This window comes from Myotis yumanensis, unplaced genomic scaffold, assembly GCF_028538775.1.
Source record: "Myotis yumanensis isolate MYYU_CA2020_CCGP unplaced genomic scaffold, mMyoYum1.0.hap1 SCAF_10, whole genome shotgun sequence".
NCBI lineage: Eukaryota > Metazoa > Chordata > Mammalia > Chiroptera > Vespertilionidae > Myotis > Myotis yumanensis.
In genome coordinates this window covers 25,183,167-25,205,841 of record NW_027223761.1, presented here as the reverse complement: position 1 = coordinate 25,205,841, position 22,675 = coordinate 25,183,167, and the positions used below count along the sequence as shown (strand labels likewise).

The following is a 22,675-nucleotide window of genomic DNA, read 5'->3' as shown; positions in this document are numbered from 1 at the left end:
CCCCAGGGTCTAATCTCAGAGCAAGAGACTGGAGACCTGACCCACCTGATCCTCACTTGTGGGTGTGTAAGCAAGTAGTCAACCTCCTTTTCATGGAGGTCACAGCCTGGGGAACTTTCCCCTTAGGGCTGGGATAGGCCTGTGGAGACAGAAGAGTTGGGGCCAGCTTTCAGGAAGCTTAGTTGGATGCTCTGGGCCCATTTGATATCTCATAGCGTATCTTTCCAGCAGAGGAGGTGCCTCGGCTCTGACAGGGAAAAAGGTGGAACTTGGCTGACCTCACGCTCACTAACATGTACTAGGGACCTCAAACAACTAGATGGGGAGAGGGAGAAGCTGGGCCCACAGGATCCAGAACAAAGGATGGGGAGGAACTTGGGGCATAGCACCTAGGGTCCATAGGTGTTCCAGAGTTCCCTGAGTTACAGGTTCAGCTGATGTAGATACGGTGGAAGTCATGGGCACCAAAGGCAACATTGCACTTGGGGCACTTCCTCTGGCGGGCCTCATAGCGGCCCTGCACACACTCGAAGCAGAAAACGTGGAAGCACTTGGTAAGCACCGCATCCTTCTTGCGTGTGTTACAGCAGGGGCAGGTCAACCGTGCCTTGTACTCCTTGATCTCCTCTTGGAGGATTTCATCAGCATCTGCATAAACCTCCACCTTCCTCTGCTTCTCCAGCTTGCGCCGCAGCCGTGAGATGTCCTCCTGAGCCCTCTTGAGGTTGAAGCTCTCTTTCTCTCGAGCAGCACGGCTCTCTGCCAAGCAAGGCTGGCTCTCTCGCAGCCGTGTCTGCACATGCTCCAGCTGCACCTTCAGGTCTTCTGCCAGCTGGGCTGATTCCACAGCCTTCCTCTTACTGAGCTCCAGGGCCTGGTTGCATAGCATCAGCTCCTTTTCCACACCTCCAAGGCTGCCCTGCAAGGCCTGTTCTTTTTCCTCCAGCTTCTGCATGGTCAGCAGCTGGGCATCCACCTGAGACTTGAGGCAAAGAACCTGCTCGCCCAGCTCATCCCTCTCCTCTCGCAGCAGCTTGTGAATCTGGTTGGCCTTGATCCGCTCTGACATCAGCTTAAAGTTGGCATCATCCTTTTCCCGCAACTGCTGTAGCAGCCGCCTATTTTGCTCTTGCATGTCCTCAAAAGCCTGACCTGTCACATCCATCTCTGACAGCAGAGCCTCCTCCTCCTGCTTGGTGGCACCCAATTTGCGCTGCAGATGTTCTATCTGTTCCTCTGCCTGCCGAATGCGCCGCATGGCATCCTCGTCCGCAATCTTCTTCCTCTCCCTCTGATCTCTCTCCTCCAATTCCCGGATGTGATTCCGTAGCTCATTGACCTCGGCCTTGATCTTGCATTCAGCTGCCATAAGCTGCACCTTATCTCGTTGCTCCTTAGGCACTGTTTTGTACATGTCAAGCAGCAGCTTCATCTCCTTCTGGCTTTCCTGGGCCTTCTTGAGCTCTGCTCGGAGACATTTGAGAAATTTGGACTCTTTCCTCTTGGGCTCCTCCACCTTGGCCTTCTCCCGATCAGCTCTTGAATATGTTGAGGCCATAGATTGGGGTCCCAGGCCAAGCCCTTCCCACTCCTGAAGCTCCCACTGGGGCCTGGGCTCAGGTTCTCGGACCCAAGAGGAGGGGCCTGGGGCCCTGGGAGTTAAGGCCTGGGCATCTTCCTCAAAGGGGACCAGTTCCTCTATCTTTGCTAAGGAGGTAGTCATGGTGGCACCAGGCATTGAAACCATCTCCTTTCTGCTTTCGTGGTCACCAATAGGGCCTGGCCCGCCCTCTTCTTGCCCTGGGTCTGGGGCACTGAGACCAGAGTCCTCCGGGATAGAGTGCATAGAGCCACTGGCCTGGGCCTGGAACTTGCCAATCTCAGCCTGCACTTCCCGCAGCTTCCGTTTGTATCGCTGGGCATCCCCCTTTAGCTGGTGGTTGTGACTTTGAAGGCTGCTGATCAGATGGCGCATCTCACGGTTGATGGGCCCTGCCTGCTCATTGGCGGCCAGGTTCTGTTCAAACTCGATGCGCAGCATCTCATACTCCTTGCGTACCTGGGCCAGTGTGTCCTCCATCTGGATAACCTCTGAACGCAACTTCTTCTGCAGCCCCAACTCATCGCTCTCCATGTGCTCAATGTGCATCAGGTGTGAGTTCTTGGTGGCCAGCAGCAGTCCCCGGGCCTCCTCTAGCTGGGCCTTCACTTGCAGAGACTCATTGTAAAGTAGTGAGAACTGGGCCTGCAGCATCTGGTACTCCTCCGTCTCCTGTACCACCTCCTCAGGAAGACTGCGTAGGGCCACCTTGAGGTGCTCATTGGTCCGCACAGCCTCCTGAAGTTCGACCTGGAGCTTCTCCAGCTCTGCCATGTGGCTGTTGGCCAATAACTGGTTTTCCTCTAACTCCGCATTCAGCATCTCAAACTTCTGCAGGCTGAGTGTGATCTGGCCTCCCTGGAAACCTGCGGAGCTACCAGATACATAGTAGCCAGAGTTGAGCTGCTCCAAGGCCTCTGCCAGGTGCTTATTGAGCTTTTGCTCGCGCTTGTGCAGCTTCTCAATGTCCCACTGCAGGTCCTCTACTGTGGTCTCCATCTCTAGCACTTTGGTCTCTGCTGATGTCACTTTATCCTGGAGCTCAGCGTACTCCAAGGAGATGCAGTGGTGCTTCTCCTGCAGCTGGGTGGCCAAGGCCTGAAGTCGCCGGTTCTCACAGCCCAGCTCCCGGGTGCGTGCCCGAGCCGCCTCGCCGCGGGGCTCACCTCCCCCTCGACTGCAGACGCGCCGACAGAGTCCCTCCACCTGGCGCTGTAGGCGGGCTGAGGCCTCGACCACCCGCGACACGGCGGCCTTGGAGAACTCCATCCGGCCCTGCAGCCCCACCTCCTCACTGCTGCTGGCGCCCTGTTTCACCGGGAAAGCCAACGCCGGCTCGCTAAGGGGGGGCCGTCGCTGCGCGGGCAGGGTCTCCCTCAGTTCTGACCTCGGCCCCCCCTGGGTCCCAGGTGGCTGTGTACCTGACGACAGCTCCCGCTGCTTCTCATGGCGTCGGAGAAGGGCTTCCACAGTTACCTCCAGCTGGGCCCAGTAGCGGTTGACGATGAGGAGTGTGGCGTCATCGGTGGCCTGCCGCTTTTCCAGCTTCTCGATGCGTTCTCGGAGTTCATCTTCACAAGCCTGGCGCTGCTCCAGCCGCTCTGCTAGCTTCTTATTCTTGAACCGCAAGACCTTCAGGTCCATCTCCTCCGGGAGAGAGATGTCCCCAAGACCGACGGGCCCTCTAAGCGCGGTTGCGGCCTCGAGGCTCAACTTCTCTGTGGGCCCCGAAAGACCGTTGGCCGGTTGGTCAAATGGCGGCACTTCCGGTGATAGATGGCACTTCCGGCCACCCGAGGCACTTCCGGGACTTCCGGCACTTCCCTCACCCGCAACAGGAGCAGCCCGGCGCCGCCATCTTGGACTTCAGCGGCCGTCAGCGTCCTCAACATTCTCTTTAATATTAGTTTATATAAACACCTAGAAGTTACTTGATGGGCATTGCCAGATATAAGGGAATAGATTTTTATCAAAGAAACACGCCAAGCAATGTGGGGTCATGATCGCTTAGCCACATTATCTAGGAACTTGTTAATTCCTCATGGCATCCACCCTCACTTGCAGCAAGTAATAGGAAAGTAAATCTGCCGTGTTTATTTCTTGGGAAGCGTGTGTATCCGTGTAATTATTCCCTTAATAATTCCAAGGATGTGTTTCATGAAAAACCGGTTCCTTCGTGTAAAAATGATATGTAAGTACATTGTTTTCTTTGATGATTGTTTTCATTTTTAACATTTTAAAAGTATGGGACTTGAGAAACTTGGGCAATTAAGTCAGTCTGTGATGTTTGCAAACTCACTTAAAAGCACCTGACACCACACTGTCAATTTCCATTATGCAAGGATTTTAAAGTGAAATCATTAGGTAGAAGGGTCCTGCATTGTTTCATCATGTAATTCTAAAAATGAGGCAACCTTTGAAGTGAGCTTTATTCATAATAGTTCTTAGTTTGTGCGCGCGCGCGTGTGTGTGTGTGTGTGTGTTTAATTTGTGCAGCAAACATTTATTCAATACCTAGTATGAGCCTCAGATCATATAGGACAGTGAGGCTACCACAGAAACAGGACAGAGGTTGTTTATTCTTAAAGAAACTTTATGGAAGCATCAGCATATGACTCTTCATCAGAATCACCTAGAACTGTGGTCCGCAAACCGCGGCTCGCGAGCCACATGCGGCTCTTTGGCCCCTTGAGCTTGGCTCTTCCACAAAATACCATGTGCGGGTGCGAGTACAGTGCGATTGAAACTTCGTTGCCCATGCGCAGATGTCGGTATTTTGTGGAAGAGCCAAGCTCAAGGGGCCAAAGAGCCGCACGCGGCACTCGAGCCGCGGTTTGGGTAGCCGCAGTTTGTCGACCACTGACCTAGAACATTTGTTAAAAAAGAATGTTTAAGGGCCTCAAGGGTAAGGCTTAGAAATATACATGTTAACAAGCGATTCAGCTGATTCTGATTCCTGGGAGCACATTTAAATAAGATATTGCCCTAAATAAGTCATGGGGAGGGGGAGAAGCTAATGAGGTGTCCATGTTTGATGTAGCTTGTGCCCAGGTCCAAGGGCTGTGGGCACCTGTATGGATTTTTCCCTGTCTCAGTATTAAGGACTGAGGAGGTCAGAGAAGCCCAAGCTCCAGACTACATTCTGACTACCTGCCCCCAGCCCCCTCTCCTGTAATAGCCTGCCTGGCCCACAGGGTTGAATCTGCCCAAGAAGGCACCTTGTTCTCAGCCCAGAGGGCCTCTAATGGGGTGTAAGTGGCAGTTTCCAGAACTTTCTGTTATTCTTAACCCATCAAACAATTTTAGAGAGAAATCTAGCAATTACAGTAGAGGAGACATCAACTTTATGCTTCCAACCTAATGTGAAATTTATCTCCTTAAACAATGCCCACATTTATTGACTTCTTGCCACACTCAGCTCTCTAAGAGAAATAAGATGTTAAAGATTAATGGAGAATTTGTGCTTAAACACAGCTTTCTTGAAGGCTTAGTTTGCTTCTCTCTTCATATATTACACTCACACCAGCAGTGTTGAATAAAATGTTTGTCCATAGGTCCCTCTATGCATAAAGGTAAGCTGTTTTTCTAATAAAATAATTTCTTGTAAATATACATTTGTAGATTGGACAAGCCTATTTTTTGCTTTAGAAAAGTCTATTACGTTGCTTTGGGAATTTTCTTTTTATTTCATCTGGAGTTTTATTGAGAAAGTATTCCTGTCCTATTAGGCATAAGGACTCTTCCCCCTTTATTCTGTTGCCAAACATCCATGATCTAACCTGGAGCCATCAACTCTAGACTTGATGCTTCCTTTTCCCTCTTCCCCATTTTTATTCATCAGGTCTTATATCAGCATCCTAAATAAATCCCTTAGCACTTCCATTTTTAACTGCAGGCTTATAATTGCTCTTTTTGTCTGCATTGTCTCCCATATCATAATACATCCTGCGTGTAATAGCTTAGTGGCTCTAACACAGCGATTTTACACTTTTACTGTCCTTCTTAGGGCAAGTTCTGAAGTTTTTCCTAACTTCCATTCTACCTTTACCTCCCATTACATGTATGCACTCTCACATTCTAAGAATATTACATGTATACCATACTATGTCTTATGGGTATACTAAAGGCCTGGTGCACAGATTCATGCACCAGTGGGGTCCCTCCGCCTGACCTGCACTCTCTCGCCATCCGAAACCCCTTGGGGGATGTAGGAGGCTCAGTGCGTGGATTCGGCCCAATCCCTGCAAGCCAGGCCAAGGGACCTCACCAGTGCACAAATCATGCACTGGGCCGCTAGTATGCATATAAGATCTTTGATTAATCTCTTCCTGCCCTCCCCCACCCCCCTTTCCTTTGAGATTCATCAGTCTGTTCCATGTTTCCATGCCTGTGCATTAAGCATCTGCCCCCTGGTGGTCAGTGCACATCATAGCTACTGGTCAGATGGTTGGACAGTCGCTTAGGCTTTTATATATATAGATTTCTAAAAAAGTTACTGTTTAAATTTATTGAGTTAAAAAATATCTGATATGTGTAAACAAACATCAAAAAAATGAAAAGTTTTTTCCAGAGAATATTGTATAAACTATGACAAGTGATGGCTATGCAACCTGGTTGTTGCTAAGTATGGGTTTTTACTTGCCACTTCTCTGAAAGCCATTATTAGTGCCTTTAAGTGCCCTTTTGTAAAATCTCTGTTCTAACACTCAAAGAGGCCATTCCCTGCAGTAGGTCTGTTGATAAGGGAGAGCAGACAGCTGTTGAGCTGTGTGGCAGCAGCAGGTATCTCTGTGGGATGCCTCTGGAAACAAAAAATCTGGATTCTCCAGCTGGGTGTAATTTTATGAGCTCTGTAGGAGAATTCCTTTATGGTCCTTTTCTCTCCTGTACATAATATGTACCCGATGATTGTTATGAAAACCATTTTTTATAGCATTTTTAGAAATTCTGAGCCTTAACAATCAAAGAAGTTTTACAGCTATTAGGATATCTTGCACCTCCCCACAAACCATCAAAATTAGCACATCTTTTGTACACTGATATTTCCAGTATTGCTACATTGCAGGGAATAAGCACATCTTTTGTTGAGCAGCCTCTGAACTATAGACTGTGCAAAAAAGATACTGTTTTACTCCCACTTCCCTTATAATACTAGTAATGTTATTTAGTCCCTAACTAGCCTCTCTCTCTCCCATGAGATTAGTGTCCCTATTTTCTCTCTAGATGATACAGTATGTATTTGACTACCAAACATGTATTGTCTTGACTGTATACATTTAATCTCTCTCACTTACTTATAAACATAGCAAGGGCAATATGCAAATGAAAGGAAGCAAAGGTAAATTAAATTTATACTTTATTAAAATCAAACAATTCTTGCAACCCTGAAAATTGTATTCAATAACATCACATAACTGTACATTATTCTCTCTAAAACTTCAGGTAATGTCTGATTCAAAAACACTTGGACTATATCCTACTGTCAGTGATTTATGAAACTTCTGAAAAACAACTTAATATGGAATTTATTACCTTCTATAGCCACTACTGGGCCATGGCCCATTCTGAAAGCTATCAGAGAGGAGGGATGGCACTGTGATACCATGCCATTGAGAGTCTGCCTCACTAGTGGAATTCTGCATTTTGCAACTTTTCCAATCCTGGTGGTTTTGCTAACAAAAAGTCCAACTAGGTATTCCTCAACTGAAAGGCTGACTTCTTACAGTTCACACTATAGCTTGACTCTCTGTGGCTCACAAATACTTCCTTGAGGTGCTAGAACAATTTCTAAGCAGAAATGAAGATGGAGTCCATAAGGAATAAAAGGGAAGAGGAAAGAAAAGGGAAAAATGCCGATCCTTTACCTCTTTCCAAGAGAAAAATTATATGAAATAGCTATAGCAATCATGAAGTGATCTATATCTTATATTTACAAACTATAGAATAATGTGATTCCAAGGGGGAGTATTTGCAATCACCTGCTTATTATAACCAACACTGTAACTAATAGTTTTGTTTCTTTTCCATTAAGGTGACATACTTGTTTGATAATGGAGGGACAGTCTTCTTTGCTATTTTTATGGCAATATGGGGTAAGTAATTCTCCATTACTTCCTAGCCCTCATTCTCTGAGGCTATTATTGTATTTTTTCATACTCGTATACGCACGCACACATACACACACACACACACCCTATGTATCAATTCAACAAAGTCTATTGCTTTGTTTGTCCTCTTCCCACATTCACTGCTTTGTTTGGAATATATTTCTTGATCTGATTCCCTAAAGCCTTGGACCTACCTATACTAAAGAGTTTTTGTTTGTTTTGTGTGTTTTTTTCCATGCCAGAAGCAGATAGTAATTAAAAACAAACTGAAACATAATCCAAGTTAAACTTATTGCAACTGATGCTCAGAAATTTTTTTATTTGTTTAACATTTCCATTTATCTATTTTTAATCTCATTCATCATCTATTTGGAGATGCAGAATCTATTCCATATACAATTGATCAGTAATGTCTAATACATAATAAATTATGTTCCTATCTAACATCTTAAAACTGTAAAAATTATGTACAAGTACAGGATTTGGCTGACTTTTTTCAACATGTTTCTCATTGAGTTTTTAGGTTACCCAGTTAATTGAGGCATAAAGTAAATCAGACATCCTTTGAAGAAAAGCAATTACTTTCCTGGTTAGAGTCAGCTTTCCTAACAGCCCTGTTGAATGCAAAGTCATTGTCAACTTGGCAGTTCAAGGGACTGACCATGTACTAGTAAGAGCTAAGGCAGCAAAGTAAAATGTACTTAAAAGACAGGTCTCTCACTCCCATTCTCTACATTTCTCAGAAACAGAGGTTCTGTGCCATCTGTCTTTCTAGATTTATGTAAAAAAATAAAAAATAAAAAAATTTACTTCCAATGCTTCTTCAACAGAATGTCAACTGTGATGCATGGCATTAGAGCTACAGGGAGAGCAGTGAAGAGTCAAATCCATTGACTTATTTTTGGCCAAAACAAAGTATAAATGTAGATTTGGTTCTCTATTTTCAGTGAAGAAGTTTTTAAATTAAATTATCAAGGAGGGCAATCAAGGTACAATCTTTTAGTTTTATGTGATCCCACAAACATTTCTTACTAAGAAGAAAACAGACTAAAATACAAATGAAGGTTACTCCATATAAGCTTCAGCATAGCCAGAAATGGCAAGAAAGGAGACCCCTTGGATGATTTGTCATCTCTTTATGTTTCTGCTACTAGGCTCAGGCTTTTACAGTTCTTCTTGGCACAAGCCACATGACGGTGATCTTGCTTCAGCTTTTGGAAGGTGGGTTGGTGAAAAGGCCAGGATGTAAGCAAATACTTGCCATCTGAAACCCTTTTCCCCTTAGTTTTATACTGAGGTACGGAGTGCAGGTATGTCATCCATTGGAATACCATCACGTGCATTTTCTTGACCTGCTGGTATGGATGAATCATTCACAGTTGAGTTGTAATAACTAGCATTCCCAAAACTCACATCATAAGGTTCCGGTGCATTGTCTAATCGCAGAACTAAAAAAAGTAACCAAGAAAAGGTATTTTATAAAAGGTATTTCAGTCACAGTTTGAAAGATGCACATGTGTTCAGGCATCTGCCAGGCCTTAGGTACTGTTCTAGATGGGTAAGTGTACCTGGCCTTTATATGGGCTTTTCAGATATTAGTTTTGAAATTTAAATGAGTAAATATTTTCAAGCCACATTTCTTTCTAAGACTAAGAGAACAATTTAACTTTCAGAATTTCCCTGCTGGTGGACCAAAACTAAAGGAACCAAGGGAGCGAGCACAACGAAAGTGTAGTAATACTTTGTATTAGGGAGGATAGACATATGTCTCATTGTGTTGAATCTCGTGACAGTCTTATCAGTTAGTTCAGAATTTTCACTTCTGGTGTGAAAAATACTTTTTTAAAAAAAGTGAAGAGCATTAATTTGAAAATCAGTGCCATTATTCTAAACCATGTCTCCATGTCTTTATGGCTGAGCCATTGAACATGGAGACAGGAGAAATCTATTTGTAAAAGCTTGTGTTTCCTGCTGATAGATCCAACTTATCATGTATTTGAGGTTTTATGACTGATAATAAAGGATTCTTTTTCAACAGTCAATTATTATTTCCTTAATGAGCTTGAACTTATTTTCAAAGAAAATAAGTAGGTACTTTTAAATACTGAAGCAGTGATTAACTACTAATTAGATTAGTAATCTAATTATTCAGTGAGGTATTTTCATATCCTATCAATTTCTTCAGCCATCTCTTCACAAACTAGTCTCCCAGAACTCTGAGGGATTTGGGAGAGGGTCCCTAATCTGTCTTGAAGGAGTAAAGTAGGTGGTATGATTATTTTCTTAGGCCTCAATCAAAATATATTGAATTATATCAGTTTAATAAACTGAGCTTTTTTACAGATGATTACAGTGATTACAAATAAATAAAAAATTCAGAGGTTTAAAAAAGAAGTTTGGAAACCCATGTTGTTCAAAATCATATCCTTTTATTTTGAAAAATGCCACTTTTTAAAACATTTATTGCTAGGATCCCTTAGACAGAATTCAGTCAAATTTATAAGTGGTGGATTTGATTCTGAAAAGGACCATATGTCACATGATTTGAGGTTCTCAAAAATCAACAAAACTTTATCAATGGGACTCACTAGGGTCATTTATTTTTTTATGGAAGCAAGAATCCCTCCTGTAAACCAGAAAACAGTTGTGATTTTTTCCCCCTGAAGTTTAATAAAGGGAAGAATCAAGCATTTGAAGTGACTTCATTTGTATTCTATACATTGTTATTAAGGTCCTACTCAGTGCTTCATTCATAACAGTTCCATTTTTTTATTCATAGGTATTATGGTTTTTTACCACATGAATTTACAGAATTAAGGTAAATTGTGACTTATGTAGCTACATATGCAACTCATTAGAAATCCTGTTTTAGAGATTCATTAAGATAATTAATATGAGGTTACTATATCTGTAAAACTTTTGAAGATCTCCTATTAGAATATGTCTTTGCTCAAATTACTGCTACTAAACTACAACAATAATGACAATGGATGATTTTGCAATCACTAACAAAACTGCGCATTTTTTCTTAATATCATACCATTCTCTTCCAATTTTATGGATTTATTTTAGGTTCTGGGATTATTACTTAAAATCAATTGTTATGCAATTAACAACAGTTTCAACTATTTTAAATTTATTTCTCACAGGTCCATTACTATTTGAGGAACAGAGAGTAGGTCAGAATAAATCTTTGGTCTATTTCTATTGTATGAATCTCTGAACCCTATCTGGACAATGTAATAACCATTAGCAATCCCCACTTAATGAAAGTTCTGAAGGTGAAGTTCTGAAAGTTGTTTTTACCTGGTTCGTTTCTATCATCATAAAGTCTCCGATGAGAAAATGAATTCGTTTTTCGTTTTCCACACAACAAGTAGCCAACAAGACTAAGCAAGGAAGCACCCAGAATAGCACCTAAAATGGCCCCAAATACTATTCCTGTATTTCTATTCTCTAGAGAGAAAAAAGAAAAATAATTTATAAACAAGAAATAGCAATAATTGTTCAAAGTACAGACATATATACATGTGTAGCACAAAGAATATTTAGCATTTTAAAAAATATTAGATAATGCTTATATATATATATATATATATATATATATATATATATAATAAAGTACTGAATAACTGAATATTTGGGATATATTGGCAAAATATATTTCCTAATAAAACCAAACCTTAAATATTGAATTATTTTGAATTACTTGTAAGTCCTAGTTTTATAACTATGCCTCATTACTCATCAACATGAATAGTACTGAAATGCCATGAGTGTGCTCCATTAGGACATAATTTCTGTGTTGAATGCTATATTGTCTTTAATCAATTCTAAATCTCTGATGAACTTTAATGGTAAAATGAGCTTTGATCTTGTTTCTATAATAATTTGAAAGTAAAAAGCTAATAGGAGTAAGTGGGGAATAGGAAATGAATCCACAAAATTCCAAGTGAAAAGGCATTATAAGGAAAAATCAGAATAATGATCAAAGCAATATATTGTCAGTGCATTACACATAGGGAACAGATGTGTAGGTCTGAGTTTAAGAGAACCCAAAATTTCATCCTATCATCCCCTTTACTAAGTACCTTATTTGAAAACTATCATAAATAAACTACTTACACTCCATGAACTCAAATTTAGTGTATTTTATTTTTAATGATTTTTAAAATTTCTTGAAAAGCTTACTAATTAGGTAGGTAAAGTGTCTTAAAGAGTCTCTGATTCTATATGAAACCTTATATATTTAAAAAATTAACCTCCACACTGGGAAGTTAACAAAATTATTACTAAAACAAAAATGAAGCAAAGTTACCTGGTAGGAATAAGTAATATGTTTTCAATATGTATTTTAAGTTTAGAGAGACAAAAGAGATAGTATTTTTAAGCAATACATTTCTGATGGGATGTTAGAGTATGTATGAATGAAACTGATATGTTTAAGTTAAAACTGGCCCAGCAGGTGTGACTCAGTGGTTGAGTGTCAACCCATGAACCAGGAGGTCATGATTTGATTCTCCTTCAGGGTACATGCCCAGGTTTGGGGCTCAGTTCCCAATAGCGGGCATGCAGGAGGCAATTGATCAATGATTCTCATCATTGCTATTTCTATCCCTCTCTCCCTTTCCCTCTCTGAAATTAATTTAAAAAACATTTAAAATTTTTTTAATTAAAGTTAAAATGAAAATATATGTACATACAATACATTGGTTGCAGAGCTATAGTAAAGCCTAGATTTCAGTATTTAAAACTTTTCCTGTTCACTGTTCACTGGCAACAACTTCAAATAGGAATATATATATATATATATATATATATATATATATATATAAGTATATATAGATATATGGATGATTTGGTGTTTATATAATTAATATAATCTGTAAATAAATTCTATTGGAAATTAGTGAGTTCATAGGGGAAACTAGTATATTTTTAAGTTTCAGGGAAGCAGAAACATGGTTAGACCTGAAAAAATAAAATATAATGAATTTTCATTAAATATTAGCAATTTTTCACTTTCTGTGTTTAAAGCTTGATGTAATAATTCCTAAGAATGAAACATAAAACTGTCCCCATATTACAATTTTCTTGTGGTGATCATTAAGTACTAAACTAAAAATTGAGGATTTCCTTTTGTTGAATTTATTTACTTTTTAAAAAAATATCAGTGTTCTATTTTCCTGTGATTATGTGGTATCTGATAACTTATAAATTCATTTACTTCAATTTTTAAAACCAACATTCATATATTTTTAAAGTTCAGTTGTACAGTATTCTTAAAAGCATGTGAAATTTCAAGTAGTCTTTCTAAAATTCAGTAAAAATTGTTACACAGTATCTCCAAGCTGTATCACTACTTCAGTCTTTTCAGCCTACCCTACTTCTCATTTTGTCCCACTTAAGTATATGCTGACTTAAGTTCTAAAACCCCTTCACTATTTCCAGTGAATATCATGGTTACCCTTAAAGGGAGAACTACCTGTGCTACTGTGATCGCCTCTTTTTCTTTAGTCACGGGGGTGGGGGACCTTTTCTCTGCCAAGGGCTATTTGGATATTTATAACATCATTCAAGGGCCATACAAAATTATTAACTTAAAAATTAGCTTGCTATATTTGGTCAAAAATTTAATTACCTCCCCTTAATGCCTTGGGCCAGACCAAATTTTCCGGGCCTTACATGGCCTGCTGACCCGACATTCCCCAACCCTGCTGGTATGGCATATTCTATAGTTGTAATCTGTATGATTTACGTGGAGATTCTTTCACACCAAAGGAAAGTTAAATTTATTTATATTTACCTTCTTGGGGATCTGATGTATTTGGAAAGATTTTTGAATTATTGGTGAATTTTAAGGTGGGCTGTAGAGTCATTTCCTGATAGGGGGTAAACCCCACAAAGCTATCATTAGTAATGTTAAGCCATCCATCTGGTTCCGTTGTCATGGGCCTCATGGTGGTTAGCGCTGAAGGGAGGATGCTAACTGTAATGGAACTGTTGTCAGTTTTCATGGTATCATTGGCCAGGGATCCCACTGAGGATACAGCAGATGTAGCATTGGGAGGTGATGAAACGGACAGAGAATTTTCATCTCCTGCAGATGAGTTCTGAGGCAGTTTAGAAACAAAGCTGTGGATCAAGGAAGTGCTTTCAGAAAATACAGGTGTGGGTCTTGGACTCCTGGGGGAGTCTGTGGTCAAATTATCCACAAAATCTGTTGTTTCATCACTTTTACTTGATGGATCCCAAAGAGAGGAATTTCTTGCCTTGGGATTGGAAGTTTCTCTATTTTCTTTACCTAAGTTGAAATCTGCTCCAGTTTTCAAAGGAACGTATTCTTTTGCCATGTCTTTTAAGCTTTCTGCAATGTTTTGTGTTGTGTTTACTTCCAGACGTTCTTTTCCATGGCTTACAAATAATAGTAAACTAAACAAGGTTGAAAGCAATAGAGTTTGGGCTGAGGTCAACATTGTAGCCTTCTTTGGTATAGGGGGATCTGAAAGAAAATAACAACCATTTGAATTATTAAATGAAAATCTACATTTTTAAGTGGTGAAAAATCTAGATACATAATGCTGAGATGATAATATCATACTCTCAATTCCATAAGTTTCTTTTCTTTGAATTGTGTACTAAAATTAGAATGACTGAGTTCTATATTCTGTATAACATTTTTCTTCCTCTAAGGCAGTGGTTCTCAACCTTCCTAATGCCGCGACCCTTTAATACAGTTCCTCATGTTGTGGTGACCCCCAATTTCATTGTTACAAGTTGAACATAATTAAAGCATAGTGATTATTCACAAAAACAATATGTAATTATATATGTGTTTTCCAATGGTCTTAGGCGACCCCTGTGAAAGGGTCGTTCGGCCCCCAAAGGGGTCGCGACCCACAGGTTGAGAACCGCTGCTCTAAGGAAATGCCATGCAGAAACTTTGTCAGGCCAGACACCACTATTCCATTATTTCAAGGATTATTTAGCTTGGGCCAAGTTAAAAATACACACACACACTATATATATGGACTGCTAAGTAAAATTTTTAAAATATAAATACAGTGTATGTAGAGCTGGCTGGTTTCTTCAACCTATTTAGGAAAACATGTTTTTTTTAAAGATGTAATTTGGAATATTATGAAAATGATGTTACTGAATATACACTAAATGTACCACTTTAAAGTGAGTCAGTCAGGGACCCCACTTGAAAAGATTTTATTATACCTAATTTGAGTTATTTGAATTTGAAATTAACATTTGTTTTTCAAAATACTTTTTATGATGCTCTCCATTCTATTAATTTCAGATTAGGAAAATCAGAAAGACTTGGATTTTATGATAATCTTTAATTATATTTCCTTATTGTGTCAATGAAGGATATATTTGGGAGTTTGTGTGGAATAAATTACTTAGCTAGATAGTGGCAAAGTTGGGATTTGAAACCATAGTCCTGACCTCCAACCCAGGCACATAATTTTACTTATAAGTGTGGAAGTACTACAAATTCATAGATAGCAGGATAGGGGGAGAGGTTTTTGAAATTAGATTTATATTAAAATTCAGGCATCTGTCATGAATAATCTATGAAAAACAATCATCATAACAAGCAATTGCTTTATCATCATCATCATTATCATAATTACACTGACTTCACATTGTTTTTCTAAATTGAATGATTTGAGTAAATCATTTGAGATAATTAGAGCAATTTATAATCCCATTTTTCAAACACTGGAAAAAGAGGGCCTTCTACCTTAAGTACCTCTCAAACACACTAAAAACTATCTGGACTAAAGTAAGCAGTTAATAGACATTAACTTTATTTCTAATTATCTATACTAATAAAAGGGTAATAGGCTAATTAGACCAGATAGACCAGATGTCTTCCAGATGTCCTTCTGGACATCCTTCTGGACAAAGCCATGGTGGCGGGGGTGGATCAGGCAGGCAGGCAGAGCAGTTAGAGGCAATCAGGCCAGCAGGGGAGAGTGGTTAGGGGCAATCTGGCTGGCAGGGGAGCAGCTAGGGGCATCAGGCAGGTAGGCAGAGGTGGTTAGAGGCGATAAGGCAGGCAGGCAGAGGGGTTAGGGTGATCAGGCAGGCAGAATGGTTAGGGGCAATCAGGCAGGCAGGAAAGTAAGCGGTTAGGAGCCAGCAGTCCTGATTGCGAGAGGGATGTCCAACTGCTGGCGGTCGGGCATCCCCCAAGGGGTCCAGGATTGCAGAGGGTACAGGCTGGGCTGAGAGACCCACCCCCCCGCCATGCACGAATTTTGTTCACCAGGCCTCTAGTCTGTATATATAAAATCCTAAGCAACCATTAGGACTTGAACAACCAGTCAGCCAGTCGCTATGATGCACACTGACCACCAGAGGGCAGACACTCAACGCAGGAGCTGCCCCATAGTGATCAGTGTGCTTCCACAGGGGCAGCACCACTCAACCAGAAGCCAGGCTCATGGCTGGCCAGCACAGCTGCAGCAGCAGGAGCCTCTCCCAACTCCGCATCAGTGCTACCAAGCAGCAGTGGCAGGTGCAGTGGGCCGGGATGAGTGCGAGCAGTGCGGCACCGGCTCGGGCTCCTCCCTGTCCAACTGCCACTTGGTGCACTGCTATATCCCCGAGGGATCCCAGATTGCGAGAGGGTGCAAGCCAGGTTGAGGGACACCGCCCCCCCCCCCATGCACAAATCCGTGCACCGGGCCTCTAGTTAAAAGATAATTTTCTCTAAGTGTTTTGCACTGGACAAGTTTATAATATCTCACTTGATCATCACAATGATCTCTTCAGACAAAAAGAATAGGTTGTATTAATTAATTAATTATTCCCATTTTGCAGATGAAGAAACTGAGGTTCATAGTGGCTAGTAATGGAAGTTAGTAAATGGAAGAGGCAACACTGAAAGGCAAGTCTACTGACTCCAAAGTAATTAGCTGCTAAAATGTAAAGTGTTTTTCATTGAAACAATTATTATTTTATTTTCAAATATATTTTTATTTATTTCAGAGAGGAAGTCAAAGAGAGATAGAAACATCAATTATGAAAGAATCATTGATCAGCTGCCTCCTGCATGTCCCACATTGGGGATCGAGCCCGCAACCTGGGCATATGCACTGAAAGGGAATTGAACTGTGACCTCCTGGTTCATAGGTCAACCCTTAACTACTGAGCCATGCCAGCCAGGCGAAAGTTATTCTTTTTTAAAAAATTAGGCTATTTCTCCTTTTAAAAAAAGTCTGAAAACTGATTTTGTATTCTTTGAATTAAACCTCAGAGCTTATTCTTCATTAAAACTCTCCTAAATGACTGAGATAAGAAAAAGGAGGAGGTGCTACTGCTATTATTTTGGTCCACTATTACCAGCTATTCTTTTAAAAGCTCTCCCAGAAATGTTTTACAACTATTTTCAACCATTATGATTTTTCAGTAGGATCTGAAGAGCTCCTGTGTACACCTCTGGTTATCTTTTGGTTTTGTCATCCTTGCGTAACAATTTCTTGCATAATGGTACAACTTAAATATACCTATAATACATACTGCTATACTTTTTTTCTTCAAAAGCTTTTAGCAAGCAGTCCATACTTGTGGATTCCTGGGGTTTTAGGATATAATATCTCTCATGCCCTATACTAATCACTTTAGAAAAACCTCCTTATAAAGCAAGGCTAGCAGACATATAAAACCTCCTTATAAATCAAGGCTAGCAGACATACTTAAACATCCATCACTAACAGAATGGTTAATAAATTGTGTAGATTCATGTGTGAAAATTAACAAACTAGAGCTGCATACAGAAATAAGGGTGATTATCAGAAATATTAATGCAGAGTTGAAATGCCAGTTGTACTGGTGATTCTCTGTATATAAAGTTCAAAAACAGACAACAAACTGGAATGTTAGAAGTCAGGAAAGTGGCCACTGTGGAGAGGAAATATTGGGTAGGCATGGAAAGGGCTTCTCTGTGCTCGGGATGCTCTGTTTCTTGACCTGAGAGGGGTTACATGGGTGCCTGTATTTGTGATAAGTTTGTTTATTTACATTTCATTTATTTCTTTGTCATTACCAAGAAAATGGATTTAGGTCCTAAAAATAACTGGAAAACATATTGCTATTAAGCATTTATTATATCACATTTTTCGCATTTTTTCTCCTTTAATTCTTACTAAAAACACAATGAGAAAGGGATTATTAATCCTATTTAACAGATGATTAAATAGGGCATAAAATGTAAATAATATGTCCAAGGACACACAGCTAGAGACACACTAAAGAAATAGGGTTAGGCTTGGCCACCATGGCTCAGTGATTGAATATTGACCTATGAACCAGGAGGTCATGGTTTAATTCCCAGTCAGGGCACATACCTGGGTTGTGGGCTCAATCCGTAGTGTGGGGTGTGTAGGAGGCAGCTGGTCAATTGCCCTCTCTCATTATTTCTTTAAAATATATATTTTATTGATTTCAGAGAGGAAGGGAAAGGGAGAAATAGAAACATCAATTATGAGAGAGAATCATTGATTGGCTGCCTCCTGCACGCCCCCTATTGGGGATTAAGCCTGCAACCAGGGCATGTGCCCTTGACTGGAATCGGACCCGGGACTCTTCAGTCCGCAGGCCAACCCTCCATCCACTGAGTCAAACCAGCTAGGGTGGTCCTCTCTCATTATTGATGTTTTTATATCTCCCTCTCCCCTCTTCTCTTAAATCAATAAAAATATATTTTTTTTAAAAAAGAAATAGGGTTAGGATTCAAATCTTGGCATTAAAGCTAGTAATCACTCAACTATGTCAGAAATGTTACAAAGGAATACAGAATTTGGTACTTAGCTGCTTGATAGAACTCTTCCCATCAACATTGTCTTAGCACAGCTTTTACAAATTTTATTTTAATCAGAGCAATTTATAACCCCATTTTTAAATACTGGAAAAATGGGGCCTTCTATGTTAAATACCTCTCAAACATACTAAATACACTTTTATCCTAATTTAAGAAAATTTTAACAATTGTCTCTATGTGTTCTAGATGGACACCTGTAGTGTATAGTTTACAGATTAGCAGTAACAAAACAAGTGATTTTCCCCAGACCTATGTAAGCTCAGCAACATTTCATTAAGCTGATTCCTCACCTAGCACATTTAAAATGTGATTCCATTTAATTGAAAAATATTCACATGGACCTTTTCAAAAACTCCCTTCTCCTGTGAACTCTGTCACGTTTGTGGCAAACATTATAGTCTTTTTTATCTACTACCAGTGATCTGGTTAGTTTATGAACTGTACTTGGCCTGTATTTTTATTATTATGCAGCTTGATTTAGGTTTTATGTACCCAAGCTTTCTGGTTATTTTATCTTCCTAATGAAGTGGTCACTAGAGGGGAAAACATATTTTAGCTATTCCTCTAACTTTCTCATAATGTTACACGAGGAACATGGTAGAGTTTTCTTGTTCCCTTTCCATAATGAGAATCCATATATCAGGAGTCAACAAAGTGAGTTCCTGTTTCCCTTTGCCTGTAACATTGAGCAACCAAGAAGATCTCTCTACCCTTCACCCAGCTTTTGATTGCAACGTGAAAACCTAAGGAATGAATACCCCAAATGGGCTAAGCATTCTGTTACTGCCTATAACTTACCTCCAGGGAAAAGAAAGGGCAGAGAGGGATAAGTCAGATGCTGTAAATACTATTTTCAGTTTATTCCTAAATTAATACCAGTGTGGGTAAGGCTTTTGGGAATACAGTGGGGCCTTGACTTATGAGTGTCCCGACTAACGAGTTTTTTGAGATACCAGCTGTCTCTCGGCCGATTTTTTGCATTGAGTTGATAGAGTAATTTGAGTTAACAAGCTCCTTAACGAGCTCGGTCTCAGAACAAATTAAACTCGTAAGTCAAGGCCCCCACTGTATTGATTTATTCATGTTGTCCAAGCATGGCAATGGGGGACAACTTTGCTTCTGTTCTCTGGCTTCTAAGAGAACCACCTTATACCTCTTCCTCAGGCCCCTTCATCTTAAAGGGATAGAAGCAGCCAGGAATTAAATTTTAGCCTCAGACTTTTGCTGGAGCAAAGACTAAGCAATTTCATTTATGTTCAATCTATTCTGAATTGAATAAGCGTGTTGTAAGCAGCAAAAGCTAATGGAGATGGTACAGGAGCTCCAGAAGGCAAAGAAATAAAAGTGTACTCTTTCTCTTTGCACTTTCCTCTCAACTTGTCTCCATCTCTAGAATTCAAATACTTAGAGGATGTTGCGTACTTGTTATGTAAAAAATTAAGTTATGCTGGATGATGGATGGCATGCTTGTGTGTGCTCAAGTTCATTTGTCAAGCAGGTGCAGTACAGAGGGAAACAGAAGGTGGGATGAAAGAAAAGTGAAGTTGTCATGGGAGAGAAATTCAGGACAACCAACCAGATAGCATCATTCACTCTCCTGTTCTTTGCTTCTTTTTGCCCCTAGGTGGTAATGAGGATTTTGAGGATGTAACATAGGAACAAAGCTCTAATCATTACAAACACACACACACACACACACACACACACACACAACTTCTAAGATTAGAACTACCAACCATAAAGGGAACAGAGAAAGAGAATTTCCATCCATTTTGTGACAGCTTAAACACAGATTCTAATCCTTTCTATATATATTGAAATGTTTGTCTTATGTCTAGTATTTAATAACTTGTATAATATACATTCAGACAGTGTGAGTTTCACTGTTTTTTAAATAATTCCTTTACAGGAGAAAAAGAACACTATTTTCTCCCTTTCCTTGGTGCTGGCACTAAAAAGTGGTTTCACATTTCTACTTTGCATGGAGGGCTGCAGGGGGTGATGAGAGAGAGAGAGAGAGATAGAGAGAGAGAGAGGAAGCAACTGTGGCCATTCAGAGAGGCAAATCCACACTCTCTGTACATAATTTTGCTTCTCCTTAAATGCACAAAGTCATTATTCTGCCCAGTGTCCCTGTTCTGAGTCATGCCCATTTTATACCAAGCTTTGAAAGTAAGGGAGTATCCTGCTTTGTGTCAAGTAATCAACCCGGGCAAGGGAAGGGAAATGCTAGTCATTCTAAACTCAATCAAATCCAGAAATTTTAAATAAAAGCATTAGTTCAGGTAGGCTGAGAGGATAATATAAAAACATGTTTTTGTAGTGAAATAAAGAGTATTTACTGTGCTACTTCTCTCTCAGTTGCTGTTGATCATATCTAGTTATAGCTTTCAGGCTACAAAGTAAGACAGATGGGTTTTGTTTGTCTTTGTCATGGGAAACTCAGTCTGACATGTAGCCAGTGTCCCAGGCAAACCTTGAGCGTCACTATGAGTGGCTTTTCCAATCTTGGGCAGTATTTTACTTTTTTTATATGAAAGAGCCACAATAAATGAGGACATAAGAAATGATGCCTCTATATATGCCTCTTTTGTGAAAGGTGAGAAGACTTATCTAACACAAAGTAGGACTGTACCTGAGAACTGTAGGTACTTCACTTTACTTTTATTTGTTTTAAAAGAAAAGGGGGGGAAGAAAACCCTGACTTTCCTTCAGAAAAAAACACATACAAACAAGTTTCAGAAGTTTGTGAACATCATCTAATTTAAATCACGGTATGATGCATAAATCCAGAAAAGAAAAATAGACTGTCATACTCCCTGCTAACTTGGGTGTTCTCAGTCATAAATTTCAATACTGAAATAATTAGGTAAAAAGAGTGTCATGCCTAGAATGAAAGAATGACATGTCTCCAAAAGAAATATTCTGGACCCAGATTCCCAAGCATGGGCTGTGCAGCCTTCTGTTAAGTTTCACTGTCTAGAGAAACAGCCTCTATGGATCAAATAGAAGGTGGGTGAACGGTAAACCAACATCTCACATAGGAACCTTACATAGCTACAACTGAAACTAATTTTAAGAAACTGTATTTACATCTTTCTTCCATGGGATGCCTTCTGTAGCAATGACTTAGCCTTTCGATCTCCAATGAGTGGTGGACATGTGTACCCACCATGCTTAAGTAAAACTATATACACAATATTTTGCCAGTCTTTAAAGAAAATCTTTGGGAATGTAATTCATTATGTTAGAAAATTGTTGTTGTTGTTTTAACTATCATATTCCAATACCTTAACAACAACCTGGAAGGCCAAATGCATAATTTAAATCTAAATATTCAATTTCTATTCCTGCTACAATTTGCACTTTAAATGTTTTAAAACTTTTACTAAGCTATGACCTGTAGGCTCTCCTAGTCATGTATGTTTTAAGTAATGTTTTTATTTTAGCTCTTCAGTTGGTTTCGTCATCTAGCAAATTTGGCAGTAATTCTTAAAGTTAACTCACTTGACAGTGCAAATGCTCATTTTGAAGGTAATTACTTAATGAAATAGCTACCTGTCTCTATAAAGGTCTTTGTAGCTACTTCCCAGACTGTTCTGACAAAAGTTGAGATCATTTTTATTCTCTTTGGAAAATCAATGAAAGAGAGAGGGGCAGACAGACAGACACAGGGTTGGGGGAGGGAGGGATTCTGTGTAACCCAGCACCCAGCACAAACTTACCTTCAAGTCTAGGAGGTATTTACAAACAGGAACTGAAATATCACAGCTGTCCTGGCTAAAATGAGTCTGCCGTGCATTAGAGAAAGCAGATGGGTTAAATGTGGCGCCGTCCCACTAAGCAGGAGGGTGCCAGAGAAACAAAATTAGGCGGAGCTGGCTGTATCTTGCTTGTGTAATGCAGCACCCCAGAACCTGACTGACCTGCTTCTCAGCTGTCAGCATGAAGATACCACCTCCATTCAGGCCTTAAAAAAATAAGTCCAACCCTCCAGCTTTCATAGGCTGGTTGTTTTGATTTCAGGGCAGGCTAGTTGTCTTAAACGGTGGCAAAACAAGGGGCATTTATTTCTAGCCCTAAGTAAAAAAAAAGGGGGGGGGGGGACAAAGACTTTGGTAACGTCCC

At 40.3% G+C, this 22,675-nt stretch overlaps 2 protein-coding genes and 1 pseudogene across 7 annotated transcripts in view; 1 reads left to right on the top strand and 2 right to left on the bottom strand.

The window, feature by feature from the left end:
- ANO3 (anoctamin 3) overlaps nucleotides 1-22,675 on the top strand; it is a 263,819-nt gene that overhangs the window by 183,217 nt on the left and 57,927 nt on the right. For all 4 annotated transcript variants that reach the window (XM_070428141.1, XM_070428139.1, XM_070428138.1 and 1 more), the window contains one exon: nucleotides 7,632-7,692. In XM_070428141.1, the coding sequence (XP_070284242.1) occupies nucleotides 7,632-7,692 (61 nt within the window). The remainder of the gene's footprint in view (nucleotides 1-7,631; nucleotides 7,693-22,675) is intronic.
- On the bottom strand, nucleotides 431-7,242 carry LOC139017606 (E3 ubiquitin-protein ligase BRE1B pseudogene; annotated as a pseudogene).
- MUC15 (mucin 15, cell surface associated) lies at nucleotides 6,992-22,468 on the bottom strand. Of its 3 annotated transcripts, none has more exons than XM_070428144.1 (4): nucleotides 22,273-22,468; nucleotides 13,514-14,209; nucleotides 11,014-11,163; nucleotides 6,992-9,062 (listed from the first exon to the last, which is right to left on the bottom strand). In XM_070428144.1, exons 2-4 carry the CDS (start codon nucleotides 14,181-14,183, stop codon nucleotides 8,995-8,997), a joined length of 888 nt encoding a protein of 295 aa, XP_070284245.1. In that variant the 5' UTR covers nucleotides 14,184-14,209; nucleotides 22,273-22,468; the 3' UTR covers nucleotides 6,992-8,994. The 3 variants fall into 3 exon arrangements, with proteins under 3 accessions (XP_070284245.1, XP_070284246.1, XP_070284244.1); XM_070428145.1 differs by having other exon boundaries at nucleotides 6,992-9,059; XM_070428143.1 differs by having other exon boundaries at nucleotides 6,993-9,155.

Bases quoted from the DNA above. Each gene is read 5' to 3' on its own strand.
- MUC15 (XM_070428143.1), bottom strand. From the start codon at position 14,183: ATGTTGACCTCAGCCCAAACTCTATTGCTTTCAACCTTGTTTAGTTTA. The intron at 11,164-13,513 runs GTAAATATAAAT...TTTTCTCTCTAG, and splicing joins TACATCAGATCCCCAAGAAG to AGAATAGAAATACAGGAATA. The intron at 9,156-11,013 runs GTAAAAACAACT...TACTTTTTTTAG, and splicing joins TGATGATAGAAACGAACCAG to TTCTGCGATTAGACAATGCA.